At 34.3% G+C, this 23,921-nt stretch overlaps 5 protein-coding genes across 5 annotated transcripts in view; 3 read left to right on the plus strand and 2 right to left on the minus strand.

Annotated features, from left to right (window-relative positions):
* LOC106776821 overlaps positions 1-504 on the plus strand; it is a 3,711-nt gene extending 3,207 nt beyond the window's left edge. The window contains exon 3 of the mRNA XM_014664288.1: positions 436-504. Within this exon, the coding sequence (XP_014519774.1) occupies positions 436-504 (69 nt within the window). The remainder of the gene's footprint in view (positions 1-435) is intronic.
* Positions 266-3,544, plus strand: LOC106777227 (uncharacterized protein At4g15970). The gene is made up of 4 exons (XM_014664785.2): positions 266-839; positions 2,092-2,457; positions 2,702-3,183; positions 3,332-3,544. Exons 1-4 carry the CDS (start codon positions 582-584, stop codon positions 3,384-3,386), a joined length of 1,161 nt encoding a protein of 386 aa, XP_014520271.1. The 5' UTR covers positions 266-581; the 3' UTR covers positions 3,387-3,544.
* Positions 3,545-6,832: 3,288 nt separating this feature from the next.
* On the plus strand, positions 6,833-9,847 carry LOC106777228. The gene is made up of 2 exons (XM_014664786.2): positions 6,833-7,302; positions 9,020-9,847. The coding sequence occupies exons 1-2, from the start codon at positions 6,900-6,902 to the stop codon at positions 9,526-9,528; spliced, it is 912 nt and encodes a 303-aa protein (XP_014520272.1). The 5' UTR covers positions 6,833-6,899; the 3' UTR covers positions 9,529-9,847.
* Positions 9,848-11,245: 1,398 nt separating this feature from the next.
* On the minus strand, positions 11,246-17,376 carry LOC106777209 (putative pentatricopeptide repeat-containing protein At5g13230, mitochondrial). The gene is made up of 3 exons (XM_014664761.2): positions 17,262-17,376; positions 14,209-14,634; positions 11,246-13,557 (listed from the first exon to the last, which is right to left on the minus strand). The coding sequence occupies exons 2-3, from the start codon at positions 14,598-14,600 to the stop codon at positions 11,499-11,501; spliced, it is 2,451 nt and encodes an 816-aa protein (XP_014520247.1). The 5' UTR covers positions 14,601-14,634; positions 17,262-17,376; the 3' UTR covers positions 11,246-11,498.
* LOC106777611 (squamosa promoter-binding-like protein 14) lies at positions 17,363-23,300 on the minus strand. Its single transcript, XM_014665264.2, has 9 exons — positions 22,449-23,300; positions 20,807-21,630; positions 20,602-20,676; positions 20,397-20,504; positions 20,200-20,317; positions 19,893-20,028; positions 19,661-19,805; positions 18,920-19,522; positions 17,363-18,507 (listed from the first exon to the last, which is right to left on the minus strand). The coding sequence occupies exons 1-9, from the start codon at positions 23,047-23,049 to the stop codon at positions 18,079-18,081; spliced, it is 3,039 nt and encodes a 1,012-aa protein (XP_014520750.1). The 5' UTR covers positions 23,050-23,300; the 3' UTR covers positions 17,363-18,078.
* Positions 23,301-23,921: the final 621 nt, after the last annotated feature.

Consider the following 23,921-nt stretch of genomic DNA (forward strand, 5'->3'; position numbering starts at 1 on the left):
CATTAAAAAAAACATTTTCTATTACTAAAATAACTAGGGGCATTTTGGTAATCTTTCATTTCTACCAATTAAACAAATTTTTTAAATCTATCACATCAATCAAATNCTACACTAATTCTCACAAACTTTACCNTCAAATCCACTCTCAATTACCCACAAATCTACTCAAAAAAACAACAACAAAATTACCCTCAAATCCACTCAAATCAACTCAAATCATCCCCCCAAATCATCTCCCTCAAATCTCTTCATAAGAACAAAGCATTAATTTTCCTAACTATAAGAGTACAAAAAAATAAAATATATTTTGGTAACCATCTAACTAGAAAATAAATAATTAAAAGCTGACGTGAAGAACAGTTGCAATAGGTCCGTACGAAAATCACAAACTGAGTCAAATCCCATAACACCCATTATCTTATTTTTTGTCTACAGTTACATGGCGATGCATTTTCATTCAATCTTTCCCTCTACACTAAACTTCACTGCTCACACAGCTCTTAATATTTTAAACAACTTTCGTTTTAAGTAAAATCGTTTTATTCAAACGACGTCGGAAATGACCTCTCTACCGCCACTGAATGCCCCGCGCCACGCTCCCTTCCAACCGCCGACGATTTCCGGCCACGTCTTACCGCCACGCAACCGGTAACTTCACCACCATCATGTTGCCGGAATCCGCCCTCGTTTTCCGGCGGAGCATCGGTGCCGCACTCTTCTTCCTCCTTGTCTCTTTCTCGTGTCTACTCCTCTTCAGAAACGCCGATTACTCTCGCTTCTCCTCTTCCAATCACCTCGGTCGCGTATCTGCTGTTTTTCCGTCCAACGATTCCGTCGCGGTGAGTACCGTTCCGCCTCTCTCACTCTCTCTCCGTATTTTTTGCTGGCGTTAAGAATTCCGAATTTATCGTGATTTGGAAAGTGTTTGTGTTAACTTTGATCAAGGTTTTAAACTGCCGTAGCACTTTCATCGCGTTTTTATGCGGACAAAAAAATTTGCATTTATGACCGAAATCGTTAAGGTATACCGATTACTATAGTTCTGAACAAGATTTTAAGGAACGTAAACGGTTACCGTGATTTCTTAATTGCATTTGTCCGTAATTTCCTGCGATGTTGATAATCTCGACGAATCTTTGAGATCACAGCTTATACCTTGGCTCTGAACTGAAAATTATGTTGTTGAATTGGATTAAAGGCCCTGTTAATTGGAATAATACTTTGTATATGGTGAATGAAATTCAGCTCTTGAAAAATGCCTTGTCGATCTTCGATGTGTTTGGTTATTCACTTGAGAAAGATTGAAGTGATGACGGAAGAGTAATGGAAGAGGTTGAAATCTTGTTGAATTTCATTATTATTGTTATTTTTTCTTGGAGTAGTTGAAGGTGGAGGATGGAAGCAAAATTCGGAACGCTATCAAATGTGATTAGTTAGGTGAACGGATATACCTGGTTTTGTTAGAATTTGTTATCCTCTTATTTTTTTTACCAGAAAAATCCTAATTTTGTCCTTCCCAAGCTAAATGTGTAACTACATTTTTCCCCTACAAATTTTGGTCGTCAAATTAATTAAATTCAAAGATTTGTTGTCTTTAGTTCATCCAAGATTTTGTTACCACTTTGAAGATTTTTTTGCCACATTATGTAGAAGGATTTGGTAACTGGTTAAATCTGAGGGACTAATTTGGCAACAGATTTAAAGACTGAGTGCTGCTTAGAAAAATATTAATATTTTCATTGGAATTAAGGAAGAGCGCATATTTTTAACTACTTTTCGATACATTAATTTCAAATGGTGAATTTCGAATACTGGTTCTAGAAGAATACATTCATCGTTTGTTTAGCTATTATCCATAGTACTTTTACATCCGAGTTGCATCTCCAGCACTCTATTAGATCTGTCAATCACGATCCAATTGATGCCTTTTCATTTCTTAAATTATGACCGAAAATTACTATTTTGCCTGGAACTTTAAAAATACGCATAGCCTAAATTGGAAGATTTTAATATTATTGTGGTTTTTGTTTGTCTAATTTATTAATGGAAGTGGCATTCGCATTTTTTTTTTCTGAAATAATTCTTTTGCAGATAAGCAATGAGTATTCACTTGAAAATATTCTGAATGAGGCTGCTATGAAAGACAAAACTGTTATCTTGACCACATTAAATGAAGCTTGGGCAGCACCAGATTCAATCATTGATCTATTCCTTGAGAGCTTTAGAATTGGAGATCGTACTCGCTGGCTTTTGAATCATTTAGTAATTGTTGCATTAGACCCGAAAGCTTATATGCGTTGTCAGGCAATACACTCCTATTGCTATTTGCTTGCTAATGAAGCCGTTGATTTTCATGAAGAGGCATTTTTCATGACTCCTCGTTACTTGAAGATGATGTGGAGACGGATTGATTTCCTGCGCTCCGTTCTAGAGTTGGGGTACAATTTTGTGTTCACGGTAAGTATTTAATCACTAACTTTCTCATGTTTACTTTCACGGGTTCTGAAGTTTGCAAATCATTTAAATTTTCCTTATTTTATATCCCGCTGGTTAGGATAATATGTAACAGCAAACTGTATCATTCCAGCTATGTATATTTTTTCTTTATTATGCTTTTACTGATTTCCTTTCAGAGGAGACTTTGTTTGGAGAGATATGTAAATATAAGATATCTAACTTTGATATTTATGTCTTCTACCAGGATGCTGACATCATGTGGTTTAGAGACCCGTTTCCTCGGTTTCATAGGGATGCAGATTTCCAGATAGCATGTGATCATTTCACAGGCATAGTTGATGATGTACAGAACAGACCCAATGGAGGGTTCAACTTTGTACAGTCCAATAATAGGTCAATTAAGTTTTACAAGTTCTGGCATTCTTCACAAGAAACCTACCCCGGTTACCATGATCAGGATGTTCTCAATTTTATCAAGGTTGACCCTTTCATTACTGATTTAGGACTGAAGATGAAATTCTTGGATACAGCTAATTTCGGTGGGCTTTGTGAGCCAAGTAAAGATTTAAATAAGGTTTGCACGATGCATGCAAATTGTTGCTATGGTATGGATAGTAAACTTCATGATCTTAGAATCATGCTTCAAGATTGGAAATATTATTTGACCTTAGCTCCAAGTTTGAAGAGGTTGTCAATTATTTCCTGGAGGGTACCTCAGAAATGCAGGTTGACCACACACTCAAGCTTTCCCATTCAATATTTTGATTTTCTTCTCTGTTAATCGTACTTTTTTTTTCTTTTTATCCATTTTAGTTACCATTATTTTCTTCTGCTTTTTTCCTTTTCCTTTCATTAATGGCTTCTTTCTTTTCAGCCTTGATTCTCTGAAGCATCCCGGGGCACCAGAAAAGAGCGTTCAGGAGGATTGAAATTCTTAATCTTACACATTGACATGGAAGTTCAGCTAAAATGCTGCTGGACAAAAGGTTTTGTTTTCTTTTTTGTTAGGTCTGCTACTGTAATCAACCAGAATGGTGCTCTGGCCTACATATATAAATTTGGAGAGAAATTATTTTTTCCTGACCAAGTACTGAAGAATTATCTTAACACTTAATCAAACGAGCAATCCGAAAGATATATCATTCTGTTCTATTAATCGATTTTTGTTTGTGCTCTACTCAATTGTGCAACATTGTGTTGTGTTTATTCTCGGTTTCTTTTTGCAGTGTTATTGACTCTGTAAGAACACATCCAATAAGATAACTTAATGCATAATAATGATGTGACGAATCTAACACAAATGGTGTATGAATAATATAAAAGAAATGCTGTAAAATTAATCTAATAAATCAATTCAATCTACAATAATTGACATGTTTTTTAACTAGTGAGATAAAGAAAGAGGAATCTAGGTTGAACTAGATATATGAGGAGGTATCTAGATTGCTAGTGCTCTTTCAAGCTGCATCTTCTTGCTTTTATCATACAATTAATCTATTGTTTCAACTTTGAATTTTATTAGTAAGCATTTTGTTTCCACAATTGAAACGTTTAAAATATTCTACCTTAAAAGATTTATATGGAAGAAACATAAATATTGCTGAGTTAGGTAACGAATTTTCGTTGGCCAATGAGCTTTTTATTCTTAGGGTTAAGTGTTATTAAGCATAGACAACAAAAAGTGACAACATAGCAAAATATGGTAGAATTTTCACCGCATAAAAATGGTGGAATTTGTGGTGCTAAAAGTCTTAAAGATTAAAGATAGGAATACCGAATACGTATCTCAATTTTTTGGAACCTTTTTCTATTTAGCTTGTGGATTTCTCGAAGCCAAGATGGATAAAGCATACTAATGTACGAATAATATAAATGGGAATCACTTGCAACACTCAAACAAACAATAATTGGGAATCACTTTCAATGACACTTAGTCAAGTGATTGAGAGTGGCATCTAATAATTCTTCAAATATATTTATATGGAATACAACTCACAAAATCATCTATATATTAAACCGTATAATGAAGATTAGACCGTATATGTATATATAGAATCTATAAAATAAACTTTTTTTATATGAAGATTAGAGAGTTTACGTTAAGAATATCAAACGTAAAATAAAAGATAGATTCAAACTAATTTTATTACAATAGACTTTATATAATTATAATATTTATATAAAATTTACATTTAATTCTATATTATTTACATTCATCTATAATTATATTTTGTTCTTTTATCTAATTAAGTTGGAATCTTGAAATATCAAAATTCAGTTTACCAAAATACCTAATTTTATCTTGAAATCAAACGACACATTCAATTGCTTCAAAGAAAATCTTGACTTTGGTGGCATGGTATCAAATTGTTTTCATCTCATTTCAACAACTTCGTAGAAATCTCAATTTCTTGGCCCCCACTTCGAACCAAACCCATATGTTCTAATGCTGGCTTTCAATTTAAAATAATATATATATATATATATATATATATATATATATATATATATATATATATATATATATATATATAATTTACAAAACCAATTAATAAAAAATCACTATCGATATGACTTATAACCTGTTAAAACTAAAAAAACTTACATTATGTGATGGTTCGTGATTAAATTTTCACTATCAGACATTTTATTTGTTAAAAATATATTAGTTTAAAATTAATTAGAGCTGTACTTATAATATAGATATACTCAAACAGAACTTCCTCAAACAATTATTACTTTATAACGTATGGTACATCTGCAAAATTGAAAAGGTGTTTATCATGTTGTGAAGGTAATTGGTGTTATTGTTAAGATAATTAACAAAATAATACTAGAGATATATGTGATTCTCAAAATATTAATTATTATTTCTTTTAAAAAAAATGGTTTTAAATGGGAAAGATGTATAATTTCTTTTATTTTATTTGTTGAATGGATGTTGAGGGTGATTGAAAATGATTGGCACATCCAATGTCGAAAACATACTATAACATAGGAAAAATATGCGTTTTGGATGAAACCTTGTGTTTATTAAATAAAAATTCTTACGTGGTATCCACACATATTAACTTAAGTATGAGAGCAATTTATTCTTATGCATAACTATAATCTTTTACTTTTTAACGATAAATTTTCTTAGTTTGCTTTCTCCCATTAAGTAATTCATATTGTTATTATTAATTCTAAATTTAAATTTTGATAAATAAGTATGAAGATGATACGCCTTAATCAATTCAATTAGAATATTTAAATCTTAAATCTTTAATATGACCCTTTTGCATAAGCGTATTTGAGATAAAATTAACAATTTTTAATATAATATCATCTCAAAATATTTAGCTCTTGTTTTTAATATCAAAGTTTGAATTAGAAAAAAAAAAAAAATTTAACAAGACTGAATAACAAGACCGACCGATCACCTTGACTGGCTTTAGATCGATCACCTTGACTGACTTTAGATCGATCACCGTGGCTGATTATCTTTGGACCTATATCATCATTTGATTGATCATCCTTTGACTGATCTTTCTTGGGTCGATGATCTTTGGCTGGTCACTTTTTGGCCAATTATCTAGACCGAATAACAAGACTGACCGATTACAAAATGAATGTCAAATTAACAATTAGTCAATGATATCACGAATCAACCTACTAAAATTGATTAAGATATAATTGGATTATGATTAGGTAAACAAAAAGGTAAAAGTCCATAACAACTATTATAAATAAAAGTTTAAAGTATGGTTGTCTATATATATACATTATCGCATTTAATACTCTTCCTATCGGTCACCTGTTGATTTTGGCATCAAAATACCTTTTATAAATACCATATGAGTGATATTGAATGTATGAAAAATCTGAAAGAATAAATAAACAAAAAATAGGAACAACTCGATACAAATTATCCGATAATTGACACCATTCATCAGATCCGAAACAAAATGGAATATAAAAGAACTTGTCATTCTCAATGACTAAAATTATATAACTATTTTTTCTTAATTAAGACTTGAATTCATTCTATCATACGAGAATTTTAATTTTTCTTTTCTATATTTTATTTTTTCCAAAAGGAAGAACAACCCTTAAACGAGCAGACATAATATTTGAACAGATAAGCATTAATTGGCGAGGTCCATAGAGAGAAGAAAAAGAGTACAAGTTACAGGGTAGCAGAAGGTGGCAAAAGCAGAAAGCATCGTGCATAAACAAAAAGGTTAAAATATAGTACTTTTCCATACACAACAAATTCATGTCTCACACACATGCAAGATGCTTTGATGCATCGCATCTTCTTAATTTCAACAATTAGGTCTTTCATTTTCCAAAGACATGAACAGTGCAATCACCTTTTTGTAGCCAAATTTATACATATATATAGGTGTGACCATTTGCTATGCACCACTCACCAAATTGAAGAGAAAGAGCAGCAATTTATGATGATGAAGAGTCTGAGGCAAGTGAAGAAAAGCAAAAGCTATAGGCTTGAAAAGTGTTCACCAGAAATGGAAAAGCATCAATTCACAGCACCCAGTGAGCAATATTCGACAGGGTTTGTGACAAAAAATTCACCTCCTCCAACTGTGGAGTTTCCAACCTCTCCACAGCTGATATTTGGAGAGGAAATAGTTCACTTGAGCCATCCTCAGCATCCTCTTTCAATGGTGGATCTCCCTGACCTCTTCATCTGTGTAGGCTGCAAAGAATATGGCTCTGGAAAGAGGTTCGTTTGCCAAAAATGTGAATTTCAGATGCATGATTTCTGTGCCTTGGCTCCTCCTACTCTCAAGGCACACCCCTTTCACTCTCAACATTCTCTCTTCTTCCACTCCAAACCAGGTAATTAACCCTCACTCTTCTGTTATCATAACCTTATTCAATCATTTATCCTACAAGTATTACAATCTCATTTTTAATCTTAATTTAATCTCACAAAATCGGTTTATAAAATGAGATTTACATTACACTTATATATTATAATTATAATCTTATAACGAAAGTTGATGATCTTTATTTAGAGTTGTTAGAATTTTCACCATTAAAAATAAATAAGATCAATTTATAATATATAAGTGAATATAAACATCGTCTTATAAATTAATTTTATAAAAAATAATGATCACGATCACAATGATGACGATCATGATCATGATCATGATCATGATCACGATCATAATGATCATGATCATGATCACGATGATGATAATCATGATCAGGAGAAAATTGAGTGAGATATAAAATTTATATTCTTTTTTATATGACATCCTTAACTACATGTGTCAAATCCAGGTGATAAAAGCATCTAATTAAAATAATTCACTTTAAAACAGTGGTGCATATTGAAGTATCCTTTTAGGTCAGACCAAAATAAATATTTAAATTATAAATTCATTTGATTCCCAACAATTCGTAACACAGATACATATACTAGCATATTGGTTATTGTTAAAGAAAAGTAATAAATATTGATTTTTTTAAAAGTGAATTTTATTTGCACGATCGAGTTTCACAATATAGAAAGAACTATAGTTAATTATTTGATTTTAATCTTTAAATATTTGTTTTATAAAATTCATTTAGTTAGTTGAAAAACTGGCTCTTTTCTTAGTGCTTCGGTATATTAAATATTTATTTGATATTTTTGTATTTTGACATCAAAAGTAAAATATATGAATATTTATAATGATTCGGTTACACTAAAAGAATATTTTAATTTTATATCTTATTTATGAATAATGAGATATACTAATCGACCAATAAATTCAGAAGCTTCACTACGTTCATTACTTTTCTATAAAGAAATTATTCCTAATCAACATTCCAACTTTTGTGCGTATTCATTACTTAATTAATGAACTCTTATTATTATACACTCCATCAATTTCTTTTTTTCTTCCTTTTATTTTTAACTTTACCTTCATTTTCTATCACATCATTATTTATATTTATCACATCCTCTCTTTTTTTTTTTTGCCTTTTATATTCCTTTTGAAACTTGTAGGCATAATGAACTATAATTTAGTCAACTATTTATATATATGACAATCTTGGAATCATTTATTCGATGAATATGATAATTTGGATAATTTCTTGTCATAAAAATTGACATTAGCGGATAATAAAGACATCTCAAAACAATTGGATGCTTCAAAGTGTTCTCATCATGTGCCATGTCAATTACATATTTAAAAATTACAAAATTCTTTTCCACGAGCATTTAGTTAATACATGAATTAAAAATAAGATTTCTTTCGAGAAACTAACAAAAATAAATTATAAACACTAATTTATAATAAGTGAAAGTTTAAAAAGTAAAATATTTATTAGAAGTGTAGGTTGAACAAAATTTTACAAAATCAACACAATATTACAGTACAGTTAATAGATATATCAATCATATAATGAAATCAACTTTAAGTTTAGATTTAATTAAATTTTAAATATTCATAAATTTTGATATTTTAATTTATGTTTCATAAAATTCTTTTATATAATTAAGTATTTAAAATTTTAAATATTTGTATTAAATTAATATTGCATGGTGAACGTGTTAAAGGAAAAAGTGGAATGGGAGGGAAAGTGAAGTGCGACGTATGTGGGAAACCGACGAAGGGCTTCGCCTTCCTCTGCACGGCCTGCGCCTTCCAGATGCATCCATGCTGCGCCATGCTCAACACCGAGATCGACTTCCCTTCCCATCCCCACACTCTCAAGATCCTCCCCACCGCCTCCTCCGCCGCCGTCGACCCCTCCTCCTTCGTCTGCGCCGAGTGCAAGAAGCGCAGGTCCGGCAAGGTCTACCGCTGCACCGTCTGTGAGTACCACCTCCACGCCGCCTGCGCCAAGACCAAGATCAACGGCCTCCTCGCCAACGGCATCAGGCCGCCGCAGAAGCCCAGCGTGCTCGCCGCCGCCGCCCGCGTTGCCTCCCAGGTGGTGATTGAGTTCATCGGAGGACTGGTTGAGGGCATCGGAGAAAGCGTCGGCGATGTGCTTGTGCAGAACATCGCCAAAGGAAACACTGTTTCCCCCGCTAATGCTAGCCCCAAACCACGTTACAGATAATCCATTACTTCCCCAACAAAAAAGTTACTATCATTATACAAGAAAATATTTATTCTACAATATTTGTTTTTCTAGAATGTGTCTCTCTCTGAATTGCAAAAGTGGAAAAAAGAGAATATATTCCTAATTTTCTAGATACATTCAATGTAGGCTATAATTTTCATATAGGAAATAAAAAATAATTGTATAGTATTGATTGATGCAAATAGTGTTTGATTCTGTGTATATTTTGTTGTTGGTCTGTGGAGGCTACTGTTTCATATATATTTTCCAGTTTTGCTTTTCCTATAAATTCAAGTGATTGTTATATTTATGTAAGTTGTAAGATTTCATATATAAATATTGGATGATTTGTCATTTTTATAATATATTTATTTATTCAGCTTTTTTTTTATGGAGGAAAAAATCATTATAAGAGGTAGTTGTGCCTTTACAAAAATGATGCTTCACCCAATTAATTAATTTCTAAATCCTATCATGAAAAAACTTTAATTAATGAATACATGAAAACAGAACTGATTAGCACTCATGATAAATCATATATTATCTGTCCAAGATATTATACTTTCTTTGCAATGTTATAGAATGTTATCTCCACACCAAAGCAAGCATAAATTCTTTGCAAAATACACTTATATGATTACATTTCAAGAATAAAAAATATTATTTTGATACATCTATTTTCTTTTTTACATTTATTTGATATTATTTTATTTTATTTTTTTCTTTTTAAAAACAAAAAAACTTTATTATTTTATCATCATTTTATTTTTATGTTCAGTCTAAAATGAATGTAAAAGTGTGTCATGATACGATATTATTATCGAATAACACATGCTCTGTCTCCTTTTCTTTCTTGAAAAGAACCAATGTCCTTGTTCCATTCAGTGGTAGGATTCCTCTTTAAGACAAATTGACCTTTCATGGAACTCTGTCTTCAAATACCTTCCATGCAAGTCTTGTCACTTTCATTGCATTCAGTTGCATATGACCAACATTTCTACTTCTAAATGCTCTATCCCTTTCAAGATTTTACAAAGTAAACTAAGTCTTTTATTATGTATTATTAAGAGACTCTAATATCATTAATAAGTGAGAGTATATTTAATTTAATCTCATCAAATTCGTTTACTAAGGGAAGTTTACCCTTTCTATATATTATAATTTTAATTTATTTATAATTGATGTGAAATTTTCAAGATACGTTAAAATTTCTAATAACTCTATATCAAACCTATATTATGCTATTTTAATAATTTTCACTTATTTTGTTAATCCTTACTGTACATAAGGTCTAGGTGGTTGGTAAAATATTAATTATTTTAAGCATGTAGATGGATGTTTGTTTCCGATTCAAGTAATTATGTGAATTACTTAAAATTGTGCGACTTGCAAAATATTTTTTTTCGCATATTCTTTTAAACAGATTATTGAATAACCGTTTCAATAAATTAAAAAATCAAATTGACTATAAAATAATTTATTTATAGTAAAGCCATACTTATTATAATTTTAAATTGCCTACCTATATTAAAACTTATACCATAACAAATTATTGAAAGTAAAACCTTTGTGCATAACATATATTGAAGTAAATTGTATACCTTAGGTGTTTTATGTATAAAAGTATGTCTAACTTTTCTAAAGTATAAGCAAGTTAAATAAAATTAAAAATAACAAAAATAATAGTACTAACACTAATAAAACACAATTTAAAACATTCACCCAAAGTTGTATGTATTGTATTTAATTGCTTGCTTGAACTTGAACTAGTTTGAATGTAATAATTCTGCATAATGCACAGAAGACAACAACATGAACTGTAATTCCCCCATATATACAAATAGAATGTTATCTAAAAGATAAAACTATTCTGAGAGATAAACTAATCTTGTTTAGAAGACAAAATTGATCTTACTAAGAGAGATTAAAGATATATATAATCACTATCTAAGCGCTGCTTGACTCAGTTACCAGTAGTCACCACAGGAGCAAATGCCATGCTGAAAATGATGGAACCGGTTTATATCTCTGATAACAATTTCTCGCTTCACAATTTTTGATATAAACTTTATAACAGCGTGACAATCTACACAAATCCGAAGATTTTTAATGATACGAATAGAACATGCAGGTGGAATATGTATCAGTCCAAAAGCCAGTGCCAATCTTTCACTGTGCGCCCACAAGAGACGTTCCTTTTCATCATCCTCCACATTAAGCAGAACAACACTACAATCAGGAACATACCCTGCCTCCCTGCTTTTCTTGTTTAACCATTCAAGCATTGCATATATTAGTTTAATGTCGGGATGAGAGGTGTCTCCGACAGTGAAATAATGAACTACACCTTGGTTCTCAACCCAGCTTAATCCTGGTTCCTTCTTTACTTTTATCCTTTTCATGTTTTTTCTAACAGAAGCAACTCTGTCCCATCTCCCTTCAGTGGCATACATGTTTGACAGGAGTACATGAGTTGCATCATCATGGGGCTCCATCTCAAGTACGTGCTGTGCACAAACCTTACCCAGATCAAGATTCTTATGGATAACACAAGCACCAAGCAGTGCACGCCACACCATAACACTGGGCTGAAATGGAATTTCTCCAATGAGGTTCTTTGCTTCATCAAATTGGCCTAATCTTCCAAGAAGCCAAACCATGCAAGTATAATGTTCTATGCATGGTTCAATGCCATAGTCCTGTAACATTGACCTAAAATGAGTTCGTCCTTTGTCTAACAACCCTGCATTGCTACATGCAGAAAGGACACCAACAAAAGTGAGTTTATTTGGTTTACAATTGGTTTTTTGCATCATATCAAATAAGTTTAGAGCCTCCATACTCAAGCCATGCATAGAATATCCACAGATTATAGCATTCCACGAAACTTCGTTTCGTTTATTCATCTTATCAAATGTTAGCCGGGCATCGTCAATTCTACCACATTTAGCATACATGTCTATCAATGAATTAGCAACCACACTATCCTTGTTATACATGGTTTTGATGGTTAAGGAATGAATTTGACGCCCTGGCTCTAATGAAACTAAACTGGCAGAGGCACGCAGAACACTTGAGTATGTCACTTCTGTTGGCTGTATATCATATCCAAGCATGTTTGAAAATAAATTTAAAGCTTTCTCCCCGTCCCCTAACTGAACATAACCAACAATTATAGTATTCCAAGTTACCTCGTTTTTCTCTTCTGACCTAATGAATAATTTGACAGAGTTTTCAATTTCACCACACTTGGCGTAAACATCCATGAGGGCATTTGACACAAACACATTTGAGTCAAGACCCACTTTCAGTACAGAAGAATGAATTTGTTTTCCCAAATTCAACGAAACCAGGGACGCACAAGCTTGCAGTACACTAGCAAAAGTAAAATTATTAGGGACAACAGATGATTGCCTCATTCGACAAAACAACTCCAAAGCCTCCATACTTTTTTCACTTTGAGCATATCGCGCTATCAAGAGACTCCATGGAATAAGATCATCTTTGGGCATTTCCTCGAAAAGCTGCTGTGCCTCAGCAATCTCTCCAGACTTGGCGTACAGCTCTAGCAGCGCAGTGCCAACATAAAGATCCTTATCATAACACGCTTTCAAAGCACATCCACGAACACTTTTCCCAACCTCAAATGCTTCTAGACCAAGACAGGACTTCAGCGCAGCAGAAATCGTAAAATTATTTGGTGCGTACCCCATAGTCCTCATCTTGCAGAAAAGTAGCAATGCATCCTCATGGAAATAATTCTCAGCATAGCAAGTTACCATTCCAGTCCAAGACACCATGTCCTTACAATAAATGCCATCAAAAACTGCACGTGCAGCACCAACATTTCCACAGACAGCATAGGCACTAAGTAGTGCAGTCCCAACATACGCATCAGAGTGATGACCAAGCTTATAAACATATGCATGCACACTCCAAGATGTATCAGCCAGCTCCATTCTCACCAGCAACTTGAGAAGTGTCGTGAAAACAAACTGGTTCACCTCGTATCCTTCTCTGAACAACCTGTGTTCACCAATAGGATTGAATCATCTTCGAAGCGAAAAACCTTCTCATTCAATTTAGTCCATAAAGCCACTGGGATTGCAAATATCAGGGGTTGTTGGGTGAATTAGGGAATCCCTCGGAGCGGACCAAGGACTAATCCTTGAGATATTAAGACTCTATACACACATACCGGAGATCAAACCAGACCAACCATGCCACTCAAAACATCTCATCGTCTATAAGTCAATATATATCCAATAGTACTATAAACCCTTACAAATATACTATGAAAATAAACTTATCCAGTTTGATAATGATATTCATAGTCACACTCAAACAATTACCAAAAATTATCTATAATTAAATATAATTTCATAAAAAATATAAATTGCGACGAAAATTTAAATATGAAAACATGAATTATATAAACTCAGGACTGATTCTGTGAGTCGTCAACAAATCAGTGATAATTCACACAAATAACATGCATTAAAAAAAATCCGAAATCAATGCAGTAAAAATAAAGTTCCGGTTTTTGGGGTTCAAGGGGTCCTTTTATTTTTTATTGGATTGATTTACTAAGGACCCAACTAGCAAGCAGCAAACTTCCTAACTGGTTACTAGCGACCTAACTAACTAACTAGCAACTGGAATTGTGAAGACGCATACCTGAGAAGCAAGTGAAGGGCGTGATGAAATTGGCCTGAACTAGAGAAGCCATTAGCCAAGGTGACGAAAGAGGCAGTGTTAATGAGAGGCATTTCGTCGAACAGTTTGGAGGCGTCATCGAAGGATTGGAAGTGGACGTAAGTGTTGAGAAGAACGTTTTGGGCGAACAGATCCAAAGGGGTGCCTCGCTTGAAAATGTGACAGTGGAAGCTCTTCCCTGAGTTGGGGTTGCGATTTTGGATAGCTTGTTGGAGCATGGTGGCGTAGGAATAGGAATCCAACGCATCTTGGTGATGGAAATGAGTGGAATAGAAGCAGTTGGTGATGCTTTTGGCCTTGCCATGTAGCGCTACAAGCCTCAATAGCTTTGTATCATACACTGTTCTGATCATCAGAACTCTGTAATTTCTTCTATCCTTCTTCACTCTGTAATTTAACACTTTCCATTGGTTATGTTTAAACTGTTTTTCTTTTTTCAATGCATTACTCTTATTAATTAAAAATAATAAATTGAAAAATAAACAATTTTTATGTAGATCAAATGTAGAACAAGTCAAAATGGGACCATTCAACCCGCATAATCACTGTTTCATCAAAAAGAACTTGAATTTTTTAAATGTAACAAATTTTAAAATTATCTTTAAGAGAATGATGTGATAAGTGTATTATTTATATGTTATTTAAAATTACGTGAAACTTAGGGATATTTTGCAAATTTGATAAAAAAGAACTAAGTTTGTATATCTTAAAAGAAATATCTGATTGAAAACTTTCGAAATGAAATTAAGTTTTTTTATTAATGTTTTGTTCATGATACCCTAAGTAGTAATGTTATAATTACTTGAAATCTTTACAACATGACTTCATGCCTCTCCATGTTAAACTATTCATTTGGAAGAGTCAAGCACTTTTTTTTTTAAGAAGAGTTTATAACACAATGTATTTAGCAAAGTAGTAAACTTCGATACTTAAAAAATATGTAATGATATTTTTGTAAATATTTTGTCCAGCATAAAATATGCTGTGAGAGTATCCAATATCAATTTTCTTTTTAAAATTTCATAAACTATATCAATGTCCTCATCTTTTTTGTTGTGAAGATGTAGAGAGGTTGATTTTATATAAAGTTGATAACATGTGAAAAGTCAGATTTAATCCACTTTGCATAGATACACTGCTTTATCATAAATTTTATCAAAACATACTTGTATAATATGTCAAAGCAAAACTCTTTAGAGAAATCATTTCTAAAATATTCTTCATATTTCTCAAGGTTTTTGTACTTTTATGATCTGCACAAAAATCAAGAAGAACTTGTATAAATTGAAGTATTTTATCATACATGCATTAAATATTTTGAACTTTAATAAACATTTAGTTGTATTATGTGTTCACAATATTTTATCATTTATCAAGTCATTAATAAATAAATCATTTAACAAAGTATATAGTTTCAGTGTAAAACATTAAGTTTTTATATGCAAAAGTTGTTTGTGATTTATAATATTTATAGGTTTTTTTTATAAAACATATTTTAAGTTTTAGTGTGTTTATTTGTTCCTAAGACATTGTTTGTTAAAATGTTGTCTCTTTAGATTATTATACACTAATTGTAAAACACATTTGGTAACACATATCATCTTTTAGATGATTCTTTAATTAAAAAAAAAAAAAACTTTCTTTCAATATACTTGTCTATAAAACTTTGTCCTATAATCTAAAAAACATTATTGTAAGCTTATTTTTATTTAGAAAAGATGTTCCAAGTATATTTCTTTTAAACACTATTTCTTTAAAACAATATTTCATTTAATACTTTCTTTTTTAAATTTCAAAACTAGAATCATTAGATGATTTAATCTCTAGAGAATCTTGTCTTAAAATTAACAATAAAAGAAATCAATAAATTTACATATTTTAAATTGTTTACCCTTTTATTTTGCCTCTTTTTTAAATATTTTTATTTTGCCTCAGAGAATTTAGGTAAAGTATCAATTTCCAAGTTAATGAGAATTTAGTATTCTCAAAAAACTGTTCCCCTCTCTCCTTGTAGCCATCCTCTATATTATAAAACATTTGTTACAATTTCAATTGCCTTTAGTAATTTTATTCAAAGTTGTTTGGTCAAATAAGCAATGCAACGTTGAGGAAATATGGTAGCTGTCCGCCAATAAACATGCCTGCTTCCAGTCTCCAAACTCTTATGGCATGTTTGGATGTGCATATATCTGCCATCCAATTTTCTTGTGAAATCATGAGAAACATTCCTAGCCTTAACGCAACTCACAAGCAATTCTCTGTTTCGGACTATCAGTCCAAACTCATTGTTGGGCAACTTTAAATTATAGGTCCAAGTTACTGCGATCAGTCACAATCGATTCAATTACATTGGAACAAAAGTCACCCATGACTGAAAAATATATACCACCAAATCAAATGTTCATACGAACCTACTTTCAGCAGTTCGCATTGATGAAGTCGAAAACTTTCCCCTTTTCACATCTAAAGCATAGATTTTCAAGCTCCAAAGACCACTTGATATGATATACCCAATAGTCACTTAGAAGTCGGAACTAAGTTACGAACAAGTACTTGTTCGTTTCAGATTTTACAAAACAATAATATGTATTGAAATTAATCTTAGTAATAAATTTTAGAATAAATCACATCTCATAGTAAGTTAAATTAATTTTGGTAATAATTCAATGGACCCTTGATCTCACATCATGTGCCACTGTCCAAAAAACTGGTCAAAGGATACTCCAAAAGGTTAGGTAAGGTACTGTGAACCCATCGCATGGATAGTACGACGGTTTTACGCGTCTCACTTTCCAAGGCACTTTACGTAGAACGTCGATCCCATTCTCATGAGTAGTTGGCCTAAATTCTGATTCAAACAGTGTCTGAAATCTAATGTAGAATTTCAAGATTTTCTTATGCATAGAATGCTTTAGTTAAAGCTCGTGTTATCAGTTAATTTAATCTCACCCAGAAGCAACGAGTCAGAAAAGAAACACTGCATAAAAACACACTATTTGACTAGTAAAGCATACCACTTCTTGAATGTCTTGCGTTGGAAGAGTGACGCAGGGTGAAGAGGATGCATCTGCATAAGAACCCAAACAATCTAGACTCTAGGAGCAAATAGAAAACGAATCTGAAACGTCAACTAAATTAGATACAACTTGAAATATGTTACACTTTTTAATCATATTGTATGGTCAGCCCTATGATCAGTAACCTCAAATCAAACTTTACAGTATCGAAACTTATGCATCAGAATAACTTAGACTAGTGATTTTGATTTAAAATAACAGAACAATTAAGGGAAAGAAAAAAAAAAATAAAAGCATGGAACTTTTTGTGGTTTACCGTTGGGAAGGAGGCAATGAACCCCTAAGTATCGACCTCACAAAGAACAACCAACATTTACTCACCAAAGTTCCCTTTATTCCGAATGCTTACTGCTTTCTTGTGGTCATATTCACCGTTCCATTCCAACTTTAAATTGGGGGTGTCAGGTTTTATCTGGCCAAAAAAGCTGAAGACTTTTCTAACTGAGTTTCCAACACCAACAGATGGAACATTCAGGTATAGCTTGTCATATCCTTAAAACTCGGCACAATGATGCAGCATTCAAGTCAGAATCTATACACAAGGCAGTCCTAATTTGTTTTTTGACCTGCCAAACACCTCCACAACTCTACATCACCACACGATATGTTTATATTATGCTCTTTTCACAAAATCCCGCATTTCCCCACAGAAGCAGTTTTTCCATGCGAGGGGAAAAAGGTATCAATTGGGTTTCCCACCTGGTTTATTATGCCTTCCACTTCCTTTCTATCCAAATCCCTAATACCGATAGCATTACATTGTGCCAAAATCCAGGGTTTCCCAACTGAAGGGAGCAACTGAGCCTACGCAAGGGCGTCCACGGAAGAACACACAAACACAAACACAAACTGCAGCAACGGCTAGCATTGAATAAATAAAGGGGCGGTGAAGCAAACCGTGTGAACCTGAAAATCTTCTGTTGTAGCGAATTTCTGCAGTCGCACACTTGGCACAAGAACTCTGACCTCGTTTGAGTAGGTTACTTTGCTTTTGGTTAAGCTCTACCCTCAGAGAGGCTTGCTCTACCTCATTCTCAATTGTTACTGAAATTTCAGCCCTTCGTCTATCAGCAAGTTTACGGGCAACCAGCACATTATAGGAGTTATTATTCCTCATCATAGCATACGCATGTGGAGTCTGCCCGTTAGCATCCACAAGGGATTCCCAGCACTTCAAGCCAATCTGTAGCAGCACAAGAGCACCAGTTAAAAATAAAATACAAGGAATGGAGCCCACGAAATACAATCAGATAGTTGATTTATGGGTGAAAATAATGCTGACGTACAAGTAGCACGGTAATTCAACTATTTTACTTTTTTAATTTTCAACCTGCCATTTTCCCCCGCCCCCTTTCCCAAAAAGAAAGAAAACAAACAAATGACCAGGAGAGACACATCAAAGCCAGAGAGATCTGCATTAACTCAAGGTTCAAAATAGAAAATCCCCAGTACCACCTGCCATCCAGGAAGAGAGCAGATGATATTTACGCAAAATAACTACTGCAGGAACCTGGGTATGTGTTACCCAATTAATTTTTTTCCCTTACTTAGGTGAAACCAATGGCATAGCAACGGAGTAAAGAGAAAACATTTACCTCCTGTGGGTCACTTGTTAAAGAGTCAACTACACCCTCAGAACCAGACGTGCATGCTGCCAAGTGCAAGGGTGTAATACCAGCAGGACCCTCAAGATTAGGAGGAAATACATATTTGCTGGATGTACTATTTTTGTTCGGTAAAGAATAGTGAATGAGCAAATCAACCATGCCTATGTTCTTTCTTTTCACTGCTCTATTTAAGAGTTGGATTGCATTCAACATTTCCACTGACCCTGTTGACAACGACTCCCCTTGCAAGTGTTTATCAACCAGTACATCGAGAAGGGTTTTGACTAACATACAACAGTTTCTTTCCACAGCAAATGTGAGAACAAATTTGAACCTGTCAAGCGAATAACATGGAACCTCATGCATATATGAGAACCTTTCTCTTTGGAACAGCCAGCCAAGCTCATTCAAAAAATGCAAAGCCTCCTCCCTTGATCTCGGCCTTCCAAAATTATGTTCATGCTCTTCTGAAATGGCATCGCATATTTTTTCCTCCTCATTAAATTCAGACTCAAGTAATCTCAATTCGTTGCAAATGGTCTCATTGGCTATTATCACTGGAAAACTGTTACCCTTGAAACCATTTTCAATCTGATCATAAAAATAGGTCACACTTTTATCAGTATAAACCACATTCAAACATGAAAAATGCTATAGAGATGCATGTGTCGGCAAGTGCAGAGTTTGCTAGGGTAATAAAGTGCAAAGATTAGAGAATGTAGAAAATACCTCAATAAAAAAGCGACCCACAACACCAGGTGAAACATCCTGAACTTTAAAACCACTTAACTTTATATTATCATACACCACACCAGGATATGAAGATCTGATGACTTCCGCTGATGAGTAAGAGCCAGTACCCGTACAGTGGATCCTGCAAAAGTTCAGGACAAATATCAGGCAAACAGACCAGAAAGAAGCATATTACAACAACCAAAAATAGGGTAAATTCTTTACTGACTTTGTGCCAGGAGTTGACAGGTTTCTGCCCTTCAATGAAATAGAGGTTTCCTGTCTACTAACAATTGCCAAAGGGGACACAGATATCAACTCTGGCGACTTCCACGTTCTCCATGGTTTGCATATGCGTACCTTCCCTGGAATTTCAAGACCAAAAAGGATCTAATTCAACTACTTAATAAGAAAATTCCAGCTATATAGAAAACGACAGTCCCGATAGCAAAGCTCTGAACATACTAATATTCAGTCTAAAAAAAAATAAAGAGCTAAACCCTGTCACAAATTTTGAACTAGTTATGGATGCTCACCATCTTTGTGTGAAGCCAATTGACTGCCAGAATGTACTAGAAACCTTCCACTTCTCCAAAAGTCAGAATCTGAATTTTGAATTAAAGAATGAACATGTTGGAGGAAGTTTTCCTCTAGCTGAAATAAACAAAACATGCAAGCAATCAGCAAGATAGAATTTTAAAGCAGCAAATGTACATCACAGCAGTTCACTAACTTTCTCCCAGGCAGCAGAAGACATTGAAGCATAAAGTGATAGGACCACACAACCAGGCCGTATGTAGCTCTCCATGTCTGATGGCCTATTAGAAAGCCAACTGTAAATCTAGAAAGGAAAAGAACAGTTATTCATATATGCACATTTGACAGGATATAATAAAAATAACTTCCCCATGTCAAATTTCAAAGGAAAGTGTAAACACCTGTGCTCGCAATGTTTCTGGGAAATGGCTTGGATGCTTGTCAAATAGTTTAAACATTATTCTACCAGTGCGATCCTGTTGGAAAACCACAAAATAGATTCAATTCAAGAATACTATTCACCTAAGTAAGCTTAAAGACAGCACAGATAATGCAAAGCTTACGTAAACAAAAGAAGACAGGGTAGTAAAATTCCAAACTAACTACCTGAGCATCTGAATTCAAACTGGGAGGTGAATGATCAGAGCCCGAAGATGTATACCCAGCTTGAAATGGAACACTTTGAAGCCAACTAGGTTGTTGGATCCTTTTATTTGACCCTTTAAATAGATCGAGAGAGATATTACAACTATGACTTTGGCTAGCTTCCTTGTTTGAATTAACTCCTCTTCCAGAAGAGATGCTCTCCGGCTTTAGACCTGTAGCACCACCCTGCAAATCAAACTGCATCTCCACAACAGGAGGAGAAGGAGGAGAAGACGATGGTGACCTCTCTTCTGCAGGGTTGCTACTGTCAGACGAGAAATACTTTCTTGAAGATGCAAGTTTAGGCAAGCTGTCCTCTTCTGGGGAGGAGCTAAAGAGTTGCAGCGGTAAATTAACTCTAACATCCTCCTGGCAGTCTGAATCTTCAACTGGAGACTGGGAACTGCTACTGCTTCTTTCTCCGCCAACTGAAAAGAAGTGCTGTTGTCTCGTCTGATCAGCACTACTCCTAGATTTAACACTACCGCCATCACTGCTGCAGCTTCGATTTTGAGAGGGGGACGCATTGGCATCAGGGCCAGACCCAGACAGACTCGTGGAAAGAACAGCAAGTAAGTCCATAGTTAATGGGGTAGCTGGGGTGTGGTTCAGTTGGTCATGATGGTGATAGGAGGATGGTGTCTCCGATTGTACATGATCCTTTTTCCCGTTGACATTACCAGCATCCCGCAACTTGGTTGCAAGATCCGCAGGCAAAGGTATCCTGTTGAGAATCTGAACAAGCTGCTCTCTGTCCGGAACTTGTGATCTTTCTTCAAATTTTCCTACACGTGACAATAATAATCATCACAACCCAAACAAAATTAGTGCAAGCTTGTTTTACACTAGAAAGAAAAGACCCTAATGAACAAGAGTATGCTGGTTTTATGTTATTTTCAGGATAAACAAGCCATTATTTTCTATAATTAGTTGCTTTTATTTTTTAATAACTTCTCCCAAAAAAATTAAATTACTATCTTAAGATTATTTTCGCATCAGTTTATTGTGAAAAGAAAATAGTTGTTTTCTTAACTGATAGAGCCGTGCGTGCCGTTTTAAAAATAAAATAAAAATATATCGTAATTATCTTTGCAAAACCCAAATAAAGAAACTATTGATCACTTTTTAGATTATCAACTTTTATTTTGAAAATATAGTTATTTATTTAGGTAAAATAAATTTTGTTAGATCCCTCAATTTCCAATCAATATACCTTAGTCCACATGCCTGATGACCTTAGACCAAAACAAATAAATTTAGTTTTCGTAATCAGAAAAATTAATGAATTAGACCCTCTTTATGAAACTTAGATCCTAGGGTGAGGATCGAAATCCACTAATTACAGAAAAAAAAAAAACTAAATCATTGTTTTAATGCTTTGTAGGATTAACTTTGACCGAATACGAAGCAATTACGCCCTAATGATTAATGATTTTTCATAGATTCCAGATAAATCTAAATACTTATGAAATAAATAAATACTCCTTTAACATGTACTTATTATTGTTCGAATTGAGTTGAGCTAGAATTAAATTATTTAAAACAGCAAAAAAGTATAAATCAATCAATTAAACTAAAATTCAATTGAACAAACAATTCTCACCCTGCGAAGCTCCGGCTATTGCAGTCAACAAGTTGAAGATTTCCAAATTTGCTGCTGCTGCGACGGCGGCGGCGGGGACCTGCGTGGCGGAAGTAACATCCTCCGGCTGCGTTTTCCTCCGGCGGCGGTTGTGTCCAGCGAGTCTACGGCGGCAACTCCGTTTCCCCTCATCAAACTCGGACAGCGGGTGAAACCTACTACACTGCTGACAAAACCTTTGCATTTGGTTGCTAAGAAGCGCCTTGGAGGCTTTGCTATGCGCCTCGCACACCTTGTGCCTCCTGTGATAGTCCTTCGCCTTCGACAGATCCTCCCTGCAGTTATCCACCTGACACATCGGATACGTCGCCGTTCCGGGCGACCCCGAGCGCACTCTCTTGTTACCACCGCCGCTCACCCTCCCCGCGAGGTTGAGCTGGAGAGGAGCAACCGCCGCAACGCTCTCCTCCTCGAACACGACGTCGTCGCTCGGAGGCTTCCCCGCAAACCGCACGCTGTCCCACTCCCACTTCCAGCTCTCGCTCGGACTCCCCGCAACGACGCCGTACGACAGATCGCGCTTCCGCTGCATCAGAATCGGAGGCGCAGCCACCTTTTCCATTTTCCACCAAAATCAGAACCAAAAATAGGAAAAGGATCTCCGAATTGGAATTCCACAAAATCAAAGCCTCTTTCCACGGAAGGGATTAACGAAAAGAAAAACGAAAAATATCCATGAGCAGATGAAGTGTGAAATTTGTGAAAGTCAGATCTGAGAAAGAAGCTCTATTATTATTTTTTTTAATTGAATTTTTGGGTTTTAGGTTTCTTTCTTGCAAGGGTTGTATTGCATTGCAATGTTGTTGTGTGTGAAGGTTGTGTTGGGTTGTTAAAGTGTTTGTTGGGTGTGGGAGTGGCAGGAATTGTAAATAGAATGAGTTTGGAGGGGGTTTTGGGCGTTGAAAGAGGTATGGAAGAATCCAAGAGGTTTCGTTTCGCAATGGCCACTTGTGTTCCGTACGATGGGAGTGGTTTGGTTATACTTTTTTTTTGGGTAAAGGGGTCTGTAAGGTAACAGTGCCACCACTTTTATGAATGAGGGATATTATGGGAATTCCACTGCTCTTTCTTTGCCCTATCTCTATCCTATCATCATCCTTCTTATTCTTACATGATAATATTCAACTATTATTACCTAAATATTCACCCATTGCCACAATCATTATTAATATATAATGTTTAGTGAGATTGAATCATACTAATTCCTACACAATTTGTCTTTTGAACGTTTAGTCTTTTCTACCGTCTCTATTAGTATATTTGTCAAAGTTTTTCGACGTTCAGGTCAGTATATGGTTCACTTAAGTTGCGTAGTAAATGTAACCATCCACCTCCTACCTTTCACTTCTATTTATAGTTTTTACCATGGGTCTATGATTAGTTTAATCACAGTCCAATTGTTGGCCGAATATCTTTAATCACGTCTTACCTTAA

The sequence above is a fragment of the Vigna radiata genome, chromosome 11 (assembly GCF_000741045.1).
Source record: "Vigna radiata var. radiata cultivar VC1973A chromosome 11, Vradiata_ver6, whole genome shotgun sequence".
Lineage (NCBI taxonomy): Eukaryota > Viridiplantae > Streptophyta > Magnoliopsida > Fabales > Fabaceae > Vigna > Vigna radiata.

Bases quoted from the DNA above. Each gene is read 5' to 3' on its own strand.
- LOC106777228 (XM_014664786.2), top strand. From the start codon at position 6,900: ATGATGATGAAGAGTCTGAGGCAAGTGAAGAAAAGCAAAAGCTATAGG. The intron at 7,303-9,019 runs GTAATTAACCCT...AACGTGTTAAAG, and splicing joins CTTCTTCCACTCCAAACCAG to GAAAAAGTGGAATGGGAGGG.
- LOC106777227 (XM_014664785.2), top strand. From the start codon at position 582: ATGCCCCGCGCCACGCTCCCTTCCAACCGCCGACGATTTCCGGCCACG. The intron at 2,458-2,701 runs GTAAGTATTTAA...GTCTTCTACCAG, and splicing joins GGTACAATTTTGTGTTCACG to GATGCTGACATCATGTGGTT. The intron at 3,184-3,331 runs GTTGACCACACA...CTTTCTTTTCAG, and splicing joins AGGGTACCTCAGAAATGCAG to CCTTGATTCTCTGAAGCATC.
- LOC106777611 (XM_014665264.2), bottom strand. From the start codon at position 23,049: ATGGAAAAGGTGGCTGCGCCTCCGATTCTGATGCAGCGGAAGCGCGAT. The intron at 21,631-22,448 runs GTGAGAATTGTT...TGTCACGTGTAG, and splicing joins AATAGCCGGAGCTTCGCAGG to GAAAATTTGAAGAAAGATCA. The intron at 19,523-19,660 runs GTATTTTCTACA...TTTTATGATCAG, and splicing joins TGGGTCGCTTTTTTATTGAG to ATTGAAAATGGTTTCAAGGG.
- LOC106777209 (XM_014664761.2), bottom strand. From the start codon at position 14,600: ATGATCAGAACAGTGTATGATACAAAGCTATTGAGGCTTGTAGCGCTA. The intron at 13,558-14,208 runs GTATGCGTCTTC...TGGTGAACACAG, and splicing joins GCCCTTCACTTGCTTCTCAG to GTTGTTCAGAGAAGGATACG.